The 15,707-nt window shown below is 42.1% G+C and overlaps 1 protein-coding gene across 1 annotated transcript in view; it reads left to right on the top strand.

Annotated features, from left to right (window-relative positions):
• The window catches only part of LOC111968986 (neuronal PAS domain-containing protein 3-like), a 160,797-nt gene that overhangs the window by 53,464 nt on the left and 91,626 nt on the right, over positions 1 to 15,707 (top strand). Inside the window, exon 2 of the mRNA XM_070445274.1 lies at positions 10,848 to 10,934. Coding sequence (XP_070301375.1) covers positions 10,848 to 10,934 — 87 coding nt within the window. The remainder of the gene's footprint in view (positions 1 to 10,847; positions 10,935 to 15,707) is intronic.

The raw sequence follows: 15,707 nt of genomic DNA, 5'->3' as shown, positions 1-15,707 counted from the left end.
AGTTGGTTGCCTGACAATTCAAACAGAATCCTTCGACTGCATCATACAGCAGCGGTTTGTGGTGACTTCACACTGAGGGGTGTTGCACAAAACAAAGTCATCAGCGATTGGATCATCTCTAACAAATCAGAGTATCAAAGCCAAATATCCACTTTACTCACGTGTGTTCTGGCTCTGGCCCAACCCATCTGTTTCTAGGACCAATCAGAACGGTTAGAATGTGTTTGCGTTCTAGAAATCGTCAGCAAAGTACTCGGATCCAGACCCGTTGCGGAGAAGAAACTAACTTCCGTGGGCGCGGTGTTGCGCTTTGGCCGGTGCAAGTTTGGGTAGTCGGTAAATTACCACGGATTTTTGTATCAGGGTCACATTGTGCCCCTGAAACGTCTTATTTCTCTTTAATATAAAGGTCAAGATTGAGTCCTGGTGTTCCCTGCTGTATACAGTCACTGAGGCCAGACGAGGCCTGTGTGTGTGTTTACAGTTACATGATATTACATTCACTGGAGCTCTGAGAACAGGCGCTGCACAGTTGGAATATTGTATTCTCTCTCTCCGTCTCTCTAGGAATGAGCTCACTAAATGGCTTTGCTTGGCCCAGATGGGTTATGGGTCAATAGCATTTCTCTTCTCTTCTCTCACTACATCACAGGGTTCTGTAGACTTCAGCCCGTGTTGTTCTCTGTCTGGACCCCATAAACAAGTAAAGGTATTCTCATCATGTGAGTACCAAATGTCCTTGTGCTGAAATAGTAGTTTGGCTGTACTGGTCCGGGGCATAGACCACAGCTACACACTTTAGTGAATCATGTTGGTGCATGAGGGGAAAAAGGGTCTGAAAAATCATCTGTTGAATTGTTTTTGCACCAGTGATGCCTTTTTCACTTTTCTCACTATGTGTCATGGGATGTTGTCATGCAGTGCAAATTCGGTTTTGTGTTGATACGCATCTGTGCTATGAATACCTTTATCTTGATTGATTACCTCTGGTCAAAAGGTAGTGCACTGTAAAGGGAACAGGGTGTCATTGGGGACTCAGATTTTCTTCCTGCTTGTCATAATGGGATCTCATGCAGGCTGCTTGCGGAGGTTGGTACCTGTCCAAATTCAACTTGAGGAGCTCATTCCTCCTGGTGGTTTTTCATGACTCCTGTCCTGACTACATCCACTCACATGTATGAAGTATCCCTGATGAGTTCTGCACATGTGTAACACTCTCTGCACATTAGGTGACTGACTCTTTTTCAACCATTCAGTGACTCCCTTTTAACCATTTAGTGCCAGTATACTTCATGCAGTCTGTTATTGTATTTATTTTTGTGTTATACATTGAGATACTGTATATTGTGTTGAGTATAAACTACCGCAACGAGAACGGAATACAAATCCGCCATGATTAGGGCTGTGGTCACAATCCAAGTGCAAAGGTCCCAACCACTGTTCTGTTTTGGCAGAAATACCATGAATCCAATCCCAAACCTCCAGAACAACAAGATGTTGTGTGGACTGGGCAGAATAACACAGAATTCAATTCAGTTGACACTTTGTCTGTCTCTGTCTGTTTGTATTTGCCAATTGAACATTGTGTTTGAAGTTTTATTTCTAGGGAGATGGACAAGATAAATAGTTAACAACCCCTCTTTGATAGTTCAGAGCAGGGATTGAACTGGTGCATAAAGGACAGCTTTCATAGGCCAAGAGGACGTTGGCGACACACACACACACGCACGCACGCACACACACACACACACACACACACACACACACACACACACACACACACACACACACACACACACACACACACACACACACACACACACACACACACACACACACACACACACACACAGAGAGAGAGAGGAGCAGCCGAAGCAGCTTGGCTTCGATCCTACTCGACACACATCCAAAGCCAGAAAACTACATGCTCTGTCACCCTGTCGCAACCAAACGCCATAAACACACACACACATACACACACTGCGTGCCCGCACACATACCGCACACACACACACACACACACACACACACACACACACACACACACACACACACACACACACACACACACACACACACACACACACACACACACACACACACAGAGCAGTGCCTCCTATCTCCCTCCTCCTCTCCACTTTAGACATTCTGCATTTGTTGTACTTACCACTGAATAGCAGGGGCCCAAGTTGTTTCTGGTTACGCATTGAAAGTGAAATGTGACTTCCAGAGCTTGTCATGGATCAGAATGTTGTGCTGGCAATTGTTTAAAAATATTGTTTCGCTATAAAGTAGCCCAGCCATGGTTTTCAGCTGAGCTGCCCAGAGATGGATTGCTTTCTGGAGTTTTTGACAGGTGTAATTGTTAAGGCGTCATCTGTTCTCGTTTGCACAAAAGACATTTTATCCAACTGTAGGACTTGCCTGCTAATCTTTCTCCCATCATTCTATTCTTTGCTTGCCACTAGACAAATCCCCTGTTATTGGACCAGATGGTAGAGAAATCCATTCTCATGATAAGTTGCTGCTAGTTTGCATTTAGATTACCTGCAAGAATTTAACAATTTACTACTCTGCTTCCAACCATAACTTCCCCCTTTTCTTAGTATGGATTTGACTTACTTGTAACAAATTATATAAATCTTGATGAGTATGTTCAAAATAAGGGGTAAAGGAACACAGTGAACAGAAACAAACAAATACAGCGACCAGTAATGCGTTTAGACTCTGGCCCAGAGTGCAATAGCAGCATCAATCAGCTAACAACAGAATCATAGAAGCCCAATTTAGAAACTAGTACCTAGACTTCTCACAAAGACTTGAATAACTCACTCTCCTCAAAGGAAAGACTTTTCAGCCCCCTAAACATTTCAAGCTCTTTTCTCTCTGCATAGTAACCGTTTCTAAAAAGAGATTTCAACTGAAAGCGAAACAATTCTGTTTATGCAAAATATATGTTTGAAAAACAAAATATTAAAATGAGCTGCATTGTGTAAATGTGACCTTCTTGGATTTCACATCGAGCCGTAGTGGTGGGAAAATTCTAACATTAAATGAACTGTATGTTTCTGGAAATTAAGAAATGATAGTTTAAATGCTTGAAGATGTGTAGAGACAATGTAAACGAGCTTGAACCCATCCCAGGTATAGCTATAAAACATAAAACTCCATGGTTCAGGTGATTAGCCCCTCTAGATATCTCCTGAAAGGTGCGTTGTGCATAAATTATCTGTCTTCTTTCTCTGTCTTGTCGAGCGGTGATGAGCGGTCATTTGCATAATCCTTTTAAGGAGTCAAATGATACTGTCATGTAGCAGATTTAACATGCTAGCAAGGAATCTATTGCTTTGCAGCTAAGTAGAATATACAGCACCTTCAGAAAGTATTCACACTCCTTAACTTTTTCCACATTTGGTTGTGTTACAGCCTGGATTGAAAATAGATTAAATTGAGATTTTGTGTCACTTGCCTGCACACAATACCCCATAATGTCAAAGTGGAATGATGTTTATAGAAATTTCTACAAATGAATTAAAAATGAAAAGCTAGAATGTCTTGAGTCAATAAGTTTTCAACCCCATTGTTATGACAAGCCTAAATAAGTTCAGGAGTAAAACTGTGCTTAACAAGTCACATAATAAGTTGCATGGACTCACTCTGTGTGCAATAATAGTGTTTAACATTATTTTTTAATGACTACCTCATCTCTGTACCCCACCCATACAATTATATGTAAGGTCCCCCAGTCGAGCAGTGAATTTCAAACACAGATTCAAACACAAAGACCAGGGAGGTTTTCTAATGCCTCGCAAAGAAGGGCACCTATTGGTAGATGAGTAAAAAAGCAGACATTGAATATCGCTTTGAACATGATGAAGTTATTAATTACACTTTGGATGGTGTATCAATACACCCAGTCACTACAAAGATACAGGGATCCTTCTTAACTCAGTTGCCCGAGTGGAAGGAAACCCCTCAGGGATTTCACCATGAGGCCAATGGTGACTTTTACAGAGTTACCGAGTTGAATGAGTGTGTTCGGAGAAAACTGAGGATGGATCAACAACATTGTAGTTACTCCAAAATACTAACCTAATTGACAGAGTGAAAGGAAGGAAGCCTGTACAGAATACAAAGGCGCTAAAGTAATACTGCAAAACATTTGGCAAAGCAATTAACTTTTTGGCAAATCCAATACAACACATTACTGAGTACCACTCTCCATATTTTCAAGCATAGTGGTGGCTGCATCATGTTATGGGTATGCTTGTAATCATCAAGGACTAGGGAGTTTTTCAGGATAAAAAAGAAACAGAATGGGAGCTAAGCACAGGTAAAATCCGAGAGGAAAACCTGGTTCAGTCTGCTTTCCTCCAGACACAGGACAATAACCTAAAACACAAGGCCAAATATACCCTGGAGTTGCTCACCAAGATGACATGAATGTTCCTGAGTGGCCGAGTTACAGTTTTGACTTAAATCTACTTGAAAATCTATGGCAAGACTTGAAAATGGCTGTCTAGCAATGATCAACATCCAACTTGACAGAGCTTGAAAATGTAAAAAATAATCATGTGCAAATATTGTACAATCCAGGTGTGCAAAGCTCTTAGATATTTACCCAGACAGATTATAATCTGTAATCGATGCCAAAGGTGATGCTAACATGTGTTGACTCAGGGGTGTGAATACTTATGTAAATTAGATATTTATGTATTTCATTTTCAATACATTTCAAAAATGTCTAAAAGCATGTTTTCACTTTTTCATTATGGGGTATTGTGTGTAGATGGGTTAGAAAACACTTGTATTTAATCCACTTTGAATTCAGGCTGTAAGAGAACAAAATGTGGAATAAGTCAAGGGGTGTGAATACTTTCTGAATGCACTGCACATAACAGCACATTTCAATTTTTACTGCTGCTGCTCAGTTCCTCCTCTCAGCCACAGAGAAACAGTTCAATAAATACTGTAATACTGTCCTTTTCATGCCCACAAAACAATTTGGATGTGGTAATGAGTGGTTTCTCTGAAATTCCTGGAGGTTTAACTCTCTTAGTCGTTTCAGGCTGGAGTGGAAATGGAAACTCAACATGATTAAGGGAAGGAGGCCTCAGAGGACCCAGGGGGCTCTTGAGTTGTTGAATATTGAACATGTTCACATCGTTGTCATACTCAGATATTTATATATTGATAGCCAATGACACTAAGTCGTATGTTACAGTGGAAGTAGTTACTGTAACATGTTGTGAATTGTCATAGTGTAGTTATCTTTTGTCCCAATGCATGTCACATTGTAGTCTGCAGAGCTTGTTTTCAGAATGTTTACCATATAGTTGCTTATACAGTGTATAAAAACTCCTAGTACCGTAAAAGTAAACTTAGTTTGAAGATGAATTGCAGCTTTATGCAAAATTGGTCATTCAGATATATTTCATAAGCAGGCTTATTGGGCAAGTAAATGCCTCCAACCAGGTCTGGAAAATCTGAAATCATGCCTATTTCCCAAATGGCAACATATTACGTATTTGTGCGTCCCAAATAGCAACATATTCCCTATATAGTGCACTACATCCAAACAGAGCCGTATGGGCCCTGGTCAAAAATAGTGCACTATATAGGAAATAGGGTGCCATTTGAGACACACATCTGGAAACACAGGAGTTAAAATGCCCTGCTGCAAGTGTACACTAATGGAAAACTCAGTCCAGCTGCATACAGTCATGTTTAATACCCTTGATTTATGGTTGAAGGAGAAGATTTACATCAGAACATAAACTCATTTTGGAAAGGACACCATCTTATCACCTTCTCAATTTTTCCTACCCTTCAACCATATCGAAAGAATCCACAAGTTGTTGCTGTAGTATATTCCTCTTGACCTCTTTATAAGGGACTCCAAAAAAATCATTTTGTTACTTTGAACATATTTTAGTTGTTATACAGTGGTGGTAGGGTAATCTTTACCCTAGCTTGGTGTCATATTCCATATTGGGCAATATTAGGGTTCTGCTGTGCTGCACAGACAGAGGCTGCGTCCCACATGTCAACCTATTCCTTTTATAGTGCACTACTTTTGACCAGGGCCCTATAGGCTTTAGAGCACCACATAGGGAATAGAGTGCCGTTTGGGATACGTCCAGGGACCAGGTCACCAGATAGCTGGATGGATGCTGAGGTAGTCTACTTATCACACCTCTTGTTTTCCCCTTGAATCCTCCAAACCAACAGGAAATTGAACACGCACAGACAGAGCAGTCTGTGTACCTTACCTCCACTCTTTATTTCAAAATGGATATCTCTAATGAAAATCAGAGGGGTCAGGAGGAGCAATAAAGGTTTGGCTGAGAGGCCTCTGGGAGCGACACGTTGTAATCATCTGATTTGGACGTTTTGGGGCCCCATCAGTTGATTATTTGGGCTTCCTCCCAAATGGCACCCTATTCCCTATTTAGTGCACTACTTTTGACCAGGATCCATAGGTACTGCCCTGTGCAGGTAATAAGGCTCCATTTGGGACGTAGCCTTTGCCTGGATGTGGTGCTCAACGCAGAATCCGCACTACACACAACTCCTGATCCCCATCTGAAATCAAGGACAAATTGGCAACTCAACAGACTGAATAGAATAGTGTAGTTAGGGATGGAGAAAGTCAAAATGGTCACACTCACACTAATTGCGATTAGAGCCATACTTTGATTCCCTTCTTCCCACCATTATTTGGCTTGGGCCTCTCTGTGTTGCCTTGCCATCATTAAATATCATGATTGTCTTGTCACTCGTCTCTCCCCATCGCTTCTCTTAGTATTTCGTCTGCTCCTCTTCCCTGTTATTATTTCAGTCAGTATTTAGTACGCCATTCAGTCAAGGTCATTGCTTTTGCACTTCTCTGTGTGTGTGTGTGTGTGTGTGTGTGTGTGTGTGTGTGTGTGTGTGTGTGTGTGTTGTGTGGTGTGTGTGTGGTGTGTGTGTGTGTGTGTGTGTGTGTGTGTGTGTGTGTGTGTGTGTGTGTGTGTGTGTGTAGTGTCTCTCAGCCAAGTGAGTCCGATCATGCAGTCTGAACTGTGTGTCGTGTTGATCTCGTCCCATCGTTCTAACAGGAACAGCAGTGTTGACTAAATGCTCTTTATACGTCTGGACTTTCCATCAGTCTCTCGCTGGGGAAAGAGCTTATAGCTCCCATGTTCCTGAACAGACTTAGTCTAGGCAGGGATGGGCAACTTTGATGGGGGTGGGGGCCACAAAAAACGGATCTCATGAGCAGCCGCAGTGACTTGTGGGTCTGCGTACCCACATCCATACCCACACATGCAGTCAGTGCAGCCCTAGCATTTTGGGGGCCCTAAGCCAGAAATTGATCCGTGGAACTACAAAAGGCACGGTCGCCAGGTGCCCACCCTGGTCTAAGGAATCGTCCCAAATGGCACCCTATTTCCTTTATAGGCCAATAGAGCTCTGGTCAAAAGTAGTGCACTACTGCATATAGGGAATAGGGTGCCATTTTGGACAAAGTCTAAACACTTTACTGGGATGCCTGGTCCCTATCGGGAGATGCAGTATTTATTGTATACTGAGGTGTCTGGAAAAACAACTCTCTTTGCTCTGCTCCTTCCCAGACCTGGACACCTCACAGTGTAGAGCTGAGAAGTTCAGTCAAAATACAGTACTATTGGAAAATATGTGGGCATAGTTTTACAGTCACTACGTACTAGAGGTCGACCGATTATGATTTTCAACGCCGATACCGATACGATTATTGGAGGGCCAAAAAAGCTGATACGATTAATCGGCCGATTTTTTTAATTTATTTTGTAAATAATGACAATTACAACAATACTGAATGAACACTTATTTTAACTTAATATAATACATCAATAAAATCAATTTAGCCTCAAATAAATAATGAAACATGTTCAATTTGGTTTAAATAATGCAAAAATAAAGTGTTGGAGAAGAAAGTAAAAGTGGCCATGTAAGAAAGCTAACATTTAAGTTCCTTGCTCAGAACATGAGAACATATGAAAGCTGGTGATTCCTTTTAACATGAGTCTTCAATATTCCCAGGTAAGAAGTTTTAGGTTGTAGTTATTATAGGAATTATAGGACTATTTCTCTCTATACATTTGTATTTCATATACCTTTGACTATTGGATGTTCTTATAGGCACTTAAGTATTGCCAGTGTAACAGTATAGCTTCCATCCCTCTCCTCGCTCCTACCTGGGCTCGAACCAGGAACACATCGACACAGCCACCCTCGAAGCAGCATTATCCATGCAGAGCAAGGGGAACAACTACACCAAGTCTCAGAGCGGAGTGACGTTTGAAACGCTATTAGCACGCACCCCGCTAACTAGTTAGCCATTTCACATCGGTTACACCAGCCTAATTTCGGGAGTTGATAGGCTTGATGCCAGCGAAGAGCTTCTGGCAAAATGCAGGAAAGTGCTGTTTGAATGAATGCTTACGAGCCTGCTGCTGCCTACCACCGCGTCAGTCAGACTGCTCTATCAAATCATAGACTTAGTTGTAACATAATAACACACAGAAATACGAGCCTTAGGTCATTAATATGGTCGAATCCGGAAACTATCATCTCGAAAAAAAGACGTTTATTCTTTCAGTGAAATACGGAACCGTTCCGTATTTCTAAATGTTGCTGTTACATTGCACAACCTTCAATGTTATGTCATAATTACGTAAAATTCTGGCAAATTAGATCGCAATGAGCCAGGCGGCCCAAACTGTTGCATATACCTGACTCTGCGTGCAATGAACGCAAGAGAAGTGACACAATTTCACTGGTTAATATTGCCTGCTAACCTGTATTTATTTTAGCTAAATATGCAGGTTTAAAAATATATACTTCTGTGTATTGATTTTAAGAAGGGCATTGATGTTTATGGTTAGGTACACATTGGAGCAACGATACGCACCGCATCGATTATATGCAACGCAGGACACGCTAGATAAACTAGTAATATCATCAACCATGTGTAGTTAACTAGTGATTATGATTGATTGTTTTTTATAAGATAAGTTTAATGCTAGCTAGCAACTTACCTTGGCTTCTACTGCATTCGCGTAACAGGCAGGCTCCTCATGGAGTGCAATGTAATCAGGTGGTTAGAGCGTTGGACCAGTTAACTGTAAGGTTGCAAGATGAATCCCCCGATCTGACAAGGTAAAAATCTGTCGTTCTGCCCTGAACGAGGTGGTTAACCCACCGTTCCTAGGCCGTCATTGAAAATAAGAATGTGATCTTAACTGACTTGCCTAGTTAAATAAAGATTAAATAAAGGTGTAAAATAAAAAATCGTCCAAATCGGCGTTCAAAATACAGATTTCCGATTGTTATATACAGTACGTACAGTACTGTATATTCAGCCAGTCAGCCACAGACAGCCATTGGATGGCTGTAAACATATAGCAGGCAGTATGATCTTAGTTCAGAGTTTGCCTTCTGAAGAGAGGCTTGCTGCTGTGTTGTGATTTAAACAGCTAAACGGCGGCTTGCTGAAAGCGGCCGCCGCCCCGCCCCCGGCGCGCGCGAAATGCTCTTCTGAACAGGAGGCCCTGCCGTGTCTGACGTCTTTACTAATTTGACATGGAGTTAAGAAACCTCATGACTCTTACAGCTAGTGATGTTGAGGGCCATGTTCTCCATACCACAAACATAGCTGCTCTTTGACTTTCACTTTACAGTAACATAGTGGCCAGCCCAGCCCAGGCCCCAGCTACGGTAAGAGAGCTGTGATGGATAACGGCTCACAGTGTTTTTCTACTTTAAAGCCTTCCAGTTGGTTTTGTGGTTACCCCTCTGACACGTGTGGAGGTAGCCCAGTCCAGCCTGCTTTCCCTTTCCCTGTCTGGTTGCCAGCATTAGCCTCAGCCAGCAAATCATTACACACGGAACCCTGCCAAAGTTTTAAATACCAGAAAATAACACCATTTACCACATGCAGGGCAATTATTTCTGTGAAAAATTACCCAGGGTTTTTTATTTGTGATAAACCCTCTTTCTTAGCGGAGAAAGACGATGCACAGCCGGCCCTTTCAGGTCTGAGCGGAGGACTCATTAATATTTATGGCCTGCTTTGCAAAGAAACATTGATAAGCTGGCTGGTTGAATATTAAGTTTGACTTTATTTAAAAACGCATTAAAAAATATTCAACAAATTAAAGAAGGGACTTTTTTCATATTTTTTTGAAAAAAGGTAAAGGAAAGCATTGGAAGCTTTGTAAAGAGGTTAAATAGCTCAGTCAGAGGAAGCAGCAGGAGGAGTGGGACTTGAAGATGTGTAGAAATACGTACAGAATAGGATGGCAGTTGATATAGTTGAGCTGTTGATTATTCTGAAAGGCAATGTAAATGTATACTGTCATCACACCGACACACACCGTCGCACGCACGCACACACACACACGCACACATAAACTCTTTTACTGACACCTCAGGGTTCAGTCCTGTCTACCTACCCTCAGGATGTCTTCAGGAGAGATAGAGAGAGAGAGGCTAACCTTGAGTTGTCCAGAGAGGAACTGAGCTGACGTACCTTTATTCCAGCTAGAAATGTCAACAAGTAGACTGTTTGTACTGTACTTGGGCTATGCTGTGTGATATTATTGAGCAGTTGGAGATGTCTCACATCCACTGAATACTCCTATCACTGCTGACTTGTTTTTCAATTCATATGTACTAACGTAGTTATTATTAACATGTACGTTATGTTTACAGATCCTTCATTGGAAGTCGTTGGTACTTTACAGTCTACACATGCTATTTATCCACCTGCTCATTAACTGAATGTTATAAACTGACCAGCCCTACTGTATCTATCTTTGTAGGGAAATTAAAACCCTACACCCTTTCTGCATGGAGGGATCAGAGGAGGAGGCCATAGTTGATGCCCAATTCATGTCCAAATTCCCCCAGTAAGTTGGAAGTCTTATTTCACACATTCATTTAGGACATTAAGCGGTTTTAAAACATTGTTTATTTATACCACCAAGGTCATTTTGAGTGCCTGCGTAGATGTTCATGTCCTTTGATACTTGTTAGCCTGGCATAGTGCTGCTTACGAAACCAAGTCAATGAACGGAGCAACAATAAACCTCTTTGAAGAGAACGCGAGATAGAGAGAAGAAAGAGAGACAGTGAGAGAGAGAGACAGTGAGAGAGAGAGACAGGGGAGAGGAGAGAGAGAGAAGGAGAGAGAGAGAGAGACAGTGGAGAGAGAGAGAGAGAGAGAGAGAGAGAGAGAGAGAGAGAGAGGAGAGAGAGAGAGAGAGGAGAGAGAGAGAGACAGTGAGAGAAGAGAGAGAGAGAGAGAATGTCGGTGTAATGTTTACTGTTAATTTGTATTGTTTATTTCACTTTTGTATATTATCTACCTCACTTGCTTTGGCAATGTTAACACATGTTTCCCATGCCAATAAAGCCCCTTGAATTGGAATTGAATTGAATTTGAGAGAGAAGAGAGACAGTGGAAGAGAGAGAGAGAGAAGAGAGAGGAGAGAGAAGAGAAAGGAGAGAGAGAGAAGAGGAGAGAGAGAAGAGGAGAGAGAGAGAGAGAGAGAGAGAGAGAGAGAGGGAGAGAGAGAGATAGAGACAGTGAGCGAGAGAGAGAGAGAGACAGAGAGAGAGAGCGAGAGAGAGAGAGAGAGAGAGAAGCGTTAGCTGATGAATGAGGGGCTTGTAGTCATGTTGCACTTTGTCCGATTTCTCACTCTCCCCCTGCAAGCGGTTTCATCAGCTGTGCGAAATCCGATTCAGATATGATTCTCCTCTGGTAATATAGAGGGCAGCTCAGCCAGGGACACCGATCCTGGTTTGAGATTTAAATGTAAACCTCTAGAAGCTGTTAAAGAAAAGACAAGTTATTCTATCACCCCACTGTAAGTTAGGCAGGAAAAGATGAAGTCACTATAGTCAGTCAGGGGTAGGTGTGATGCTGGGTTCCAGATAACAGGGCATGTAAATTAGCTGATAGCTGGCGCTGATGCCTGTCCGCTAGCAGTGGGACTGTGGAGAGAATTGAGTCCCCCACTGAGAGTATAGGGATGAAGCAGGATGTTCTCTCTCTGTGTGTCTCTCTGTGTCTCTCTCTCTCTTTCTCTCTCTGTCTCTCTCTCTCTCTCTCTCTCTCTCTTTCTCTCTCTGTCTCTCTCTCTCTACCTCTCTCTACCTCCCTCTCTACCTCTCTCTACCTCTCTCTCTACCTCTCTCTCTCTCTCTCTCTCTACCTCTCTCTCTACCTCTCTCTGCTCTCTCTCTACCCCTCTCTCTCTCTTTCTCTCTCTACCTCTATCGCTCTACCTCTCTGCTCTCTCATCTCTATTTTTCTCTCTCTCTGCTCTCTCTCTACCTCTCAAATCCACTCCCTCTCAATTCAATTCAATTCAATTCAAGGGGCTTTACTGGCATGGCAAACATATGTTAACATTGCCAAAGCAAGTGAAGTAGATAATATACAAAAGTGAAAAAAAACATAAAAATGAACAGTTAACATTACACTCACAGAAGTTCCAAAAGAATAGACATTACAAATGTCATATTATGTATATAGACAGTGTTGTAACGATGTACAAATGGTTAAAGTACAAAAGGGAAAATAAATAAGCATAAATATGGGTTGTATTTACAATCTTGAGAGCCAGGTCTGCCTACGGCGGCCTTTCTCAATAGCAAGGCTATGCTCACTGAGTCTGTACATAGTCAAAGCTTTCCTTAAGTTTGGGTCAGTCACAGTGGTCAGGTATTCTGCCACTGTGTACTCTCTGTTTAGGGTGAAATAGCATTCTAGTTTGCTCAGGTTTTTTGTTAATTCTTTCCAATGTGTCAAGTAATTATATTTTTGTTTTCTCATGATTTGGTTGGGTCTAATTGTGTTGCTGTCCTGGGGCTCTTTGGGGTGTGTTTGTGTTTGTGAACAGAGCCCCAGGACCAGCTTGCTTAGGGGACTCTTCTCCAGCTGCATCTCTCTGTAGGTGATGGCTTTGTTATGGAAGGTTTGGGAATCGCTTCCTTTTAGGTGGTTGTAGAATTTAACTGCTCTTTTACGGATTTTGATAATTAGTGGGTATCGGCCTAATTCTGCTCTGCGTGCATTATTTGGTGTTCTACGTTGTACACAGAGGATATTTTTGCAGAATTCTGCATGCAGAGTCTCAATTTGGTGTTTGTCCCGTTTTGTGAATTCTTGGTTGGTGAGCGGACCCCAGACCTCACAACCATAAAGGGCAACAGGGTTTTCAACTGATTCAAGTATTTTCAGCCAGATCCTAATTGGTATGTCGAATGTTATGTTCCTTTAGATGGCATAGAAGGAAGGCTCTTCTTGCCTTGTCTCTCAGCTCGTTCACAGCTTTGTGGAAGTTACCTGTGGCGCTGATGTTTAGGCCAAGATATGTATAGACCTTTTTTGGAACACCATTATTTTGGTTTTACTGAGATTTACTGTCAGGGCCCAGGTCTGGCAGAATCTGTGCAGAAGAGCTAGGTGCTGCTGTAGCCCCTCCTTGGTTGGTGACAGAAGCACAAGATCATCAGCAAACAGTAGACATTTGACTTCAGATTCTAGTAGGGTGAGGCCGGGTGAATATGTGGTCTGTCGTACGATAATTTGGTAAAGAGCCAATTTGACATTTGCTCAGTGCATTGTTTTCACTGGGGAAATGTACGAGTCTGCTGTTAATGATAATGCAGAGGATTTCCCCAAGGTTGCTGTTGACACATATCCAACAGTAGTTATTGGGGTCAAATTTGTCTCCACTTTTGTGGGTTGGGGTGATCAGTCCTTGGTTCCAAATATTGGGGAAGATGCCAGAGCTAAGGATGATGTTAAAGAGTTTTAGTATAGCCAATTGGAATTTGTTGTCTGTATATTTGATCATGTCATTGAGGATACCATCAACACCACAGGTCTTTTTGGGTTGGAGGGTTTTTATTTTGTCCTGTAGCTCATTCAAGGTAATTGGAGAATCCAGTGTGTTCTGGTAGTCTTTAATAGTTGATTCTAAGATTTGTATTTGATCATGTAAATGTGTTTGCTGTTTGTTCATTGTTGTAGAGCCAACAAGATTGGAGAAGTGGTTTACCCATACATCTCCATTTTGGATAGATAATTCTTCATGTTGTTGTTTGCGTTGCGTTTTCCAATTTTCCCAGAAGTGGTTAGAGTCTATGGATTATTCAATTACATTGGGCTGATTTCTGACGTGCTGTTCCTTCTTTTTCCGTAGTGTATTTCGGTATTGTTTTAGTGATTCACCATAGTGAAGGCGTAGACTCAGGTTTTCTCAGACCTCTGCCCCTCCTGCCACCCCATGCATTAAAAAAGTGAAAAGTAATTGCACAGGATTTCAACCCTAGATGTGAGTCGGCCCGCAAAGAGGGCCTCACATGGAAGTCACACGATACGGCCAGGCTGTGAGGCAGGCAAACAGGGCCAACCTCCACTCTTGACCCGCCACTCCAAGCCATGGATGTACCAGATGCTCAGCAGGCTCTCTCACAACTTACTGGCCTGAGGCCAAACCACACGACCAACAACATTGGACACTTTAATGGAACACAAAGTCTTCACTATCTCATCCTGGAATATGCAAGCCTGAGGTCAGCTGCCCTCTGCCTAAAGAGCGGAACCAGGACTTCATAAAAAAAATCTGAAATACAGACATTGTCATCCTACAAGAACCTGGTAAAGGAGACAGGCCCACTGGTTGCCCTCTAGGTTACAGAGAGCTGGTAGTCCCATCCACCAAACTACCAGGTGTGAAACAGGGAGGAACTCAGGGGTATGCTAATTTGGTACAGTGCAGACCTACTCACTCCATTAAATTAATCAAAACAGGAACATTTTACATTTGGCTAGAAATTCAAAGGAAATGATCTCAAACAGAATATATGTGGGGGGATTAGTGTGCTACATATATCCCCCACTAGAATCCCCATACTTTAATAAAGACAGCTTCTTCCATCCTGGAGGGGAAATCAATAAATTTCCAGGTCCAGGGACATGTACTAGTCTGTGGCGACCTAAATGTCAGAACGGACAAAACTGACACCCTCAGCACACAAGGGGACAAACACCTGCCTGGAGGTGAAAGCATTCCCTCCCCCATTTGCCCCCCCAGGTACAACTTTGACAGCATAACAACACAATGGGTCACAACTCCTGCAGCTCTGTCGCACGCTGGGTTATGTACATAGTCAATGGTAGGCTTCGAGGGGACTCCTACGGTAGGTACACTATAGCTCATCTCTTGGCAGTAGTACTGTAGATACTTTATCACTGACCTCAAACCAGAGTCTCTCAAAGCGTTCACAGTCAGCCCACTGACACCCTATCAGACCACAGCAAAACACAGTCTACTTGAACAGAGCAATACTTAATCATGAGGCATCAAAGCCAAAGGAACTGAGTAACATTAAGAAATGCTATAGATGTAGTTTGGAAATACTAAGGAATGTAGTTTTGGAAACCTACCAAAAATATTAGGCACAACAATTCAATCCCTTTCAGACAACTTCCTGGACAAAACATTCACTGTAATAGTGAAGGTGTAAACTTGGCAGTAGAAAATCTTAACAGTATATGTAACCTTCAACTTCACTATCAAATCTAAAAATCTCAAATAGAAAACCGAAGAAAATTAACAACAATGATAAATGGTATGATGAAGAATGTAAAAATCGAAGAAAGG

This window comes from Salvelinus sp. IW2-2015, linkage group LG9 (genome assembly GCF_002910315.2).
Source record: "Salvelinus sp. IW2-2015 linkage group LG9, ASM291031v2, whole genome shotgun sequence".
In the NCBI taxonomy this organism is placed as follows: domain Eukaryota; kingdom Metazoa; phylum Chordata; class Actinopteri; order Salmoniformes; family Salmonidae; genus Salvelinus; species Salvelinus sp. IW2-2015.
This window is presented reverse-complemented; position numbering and strand designations above follow the sequence as displayed.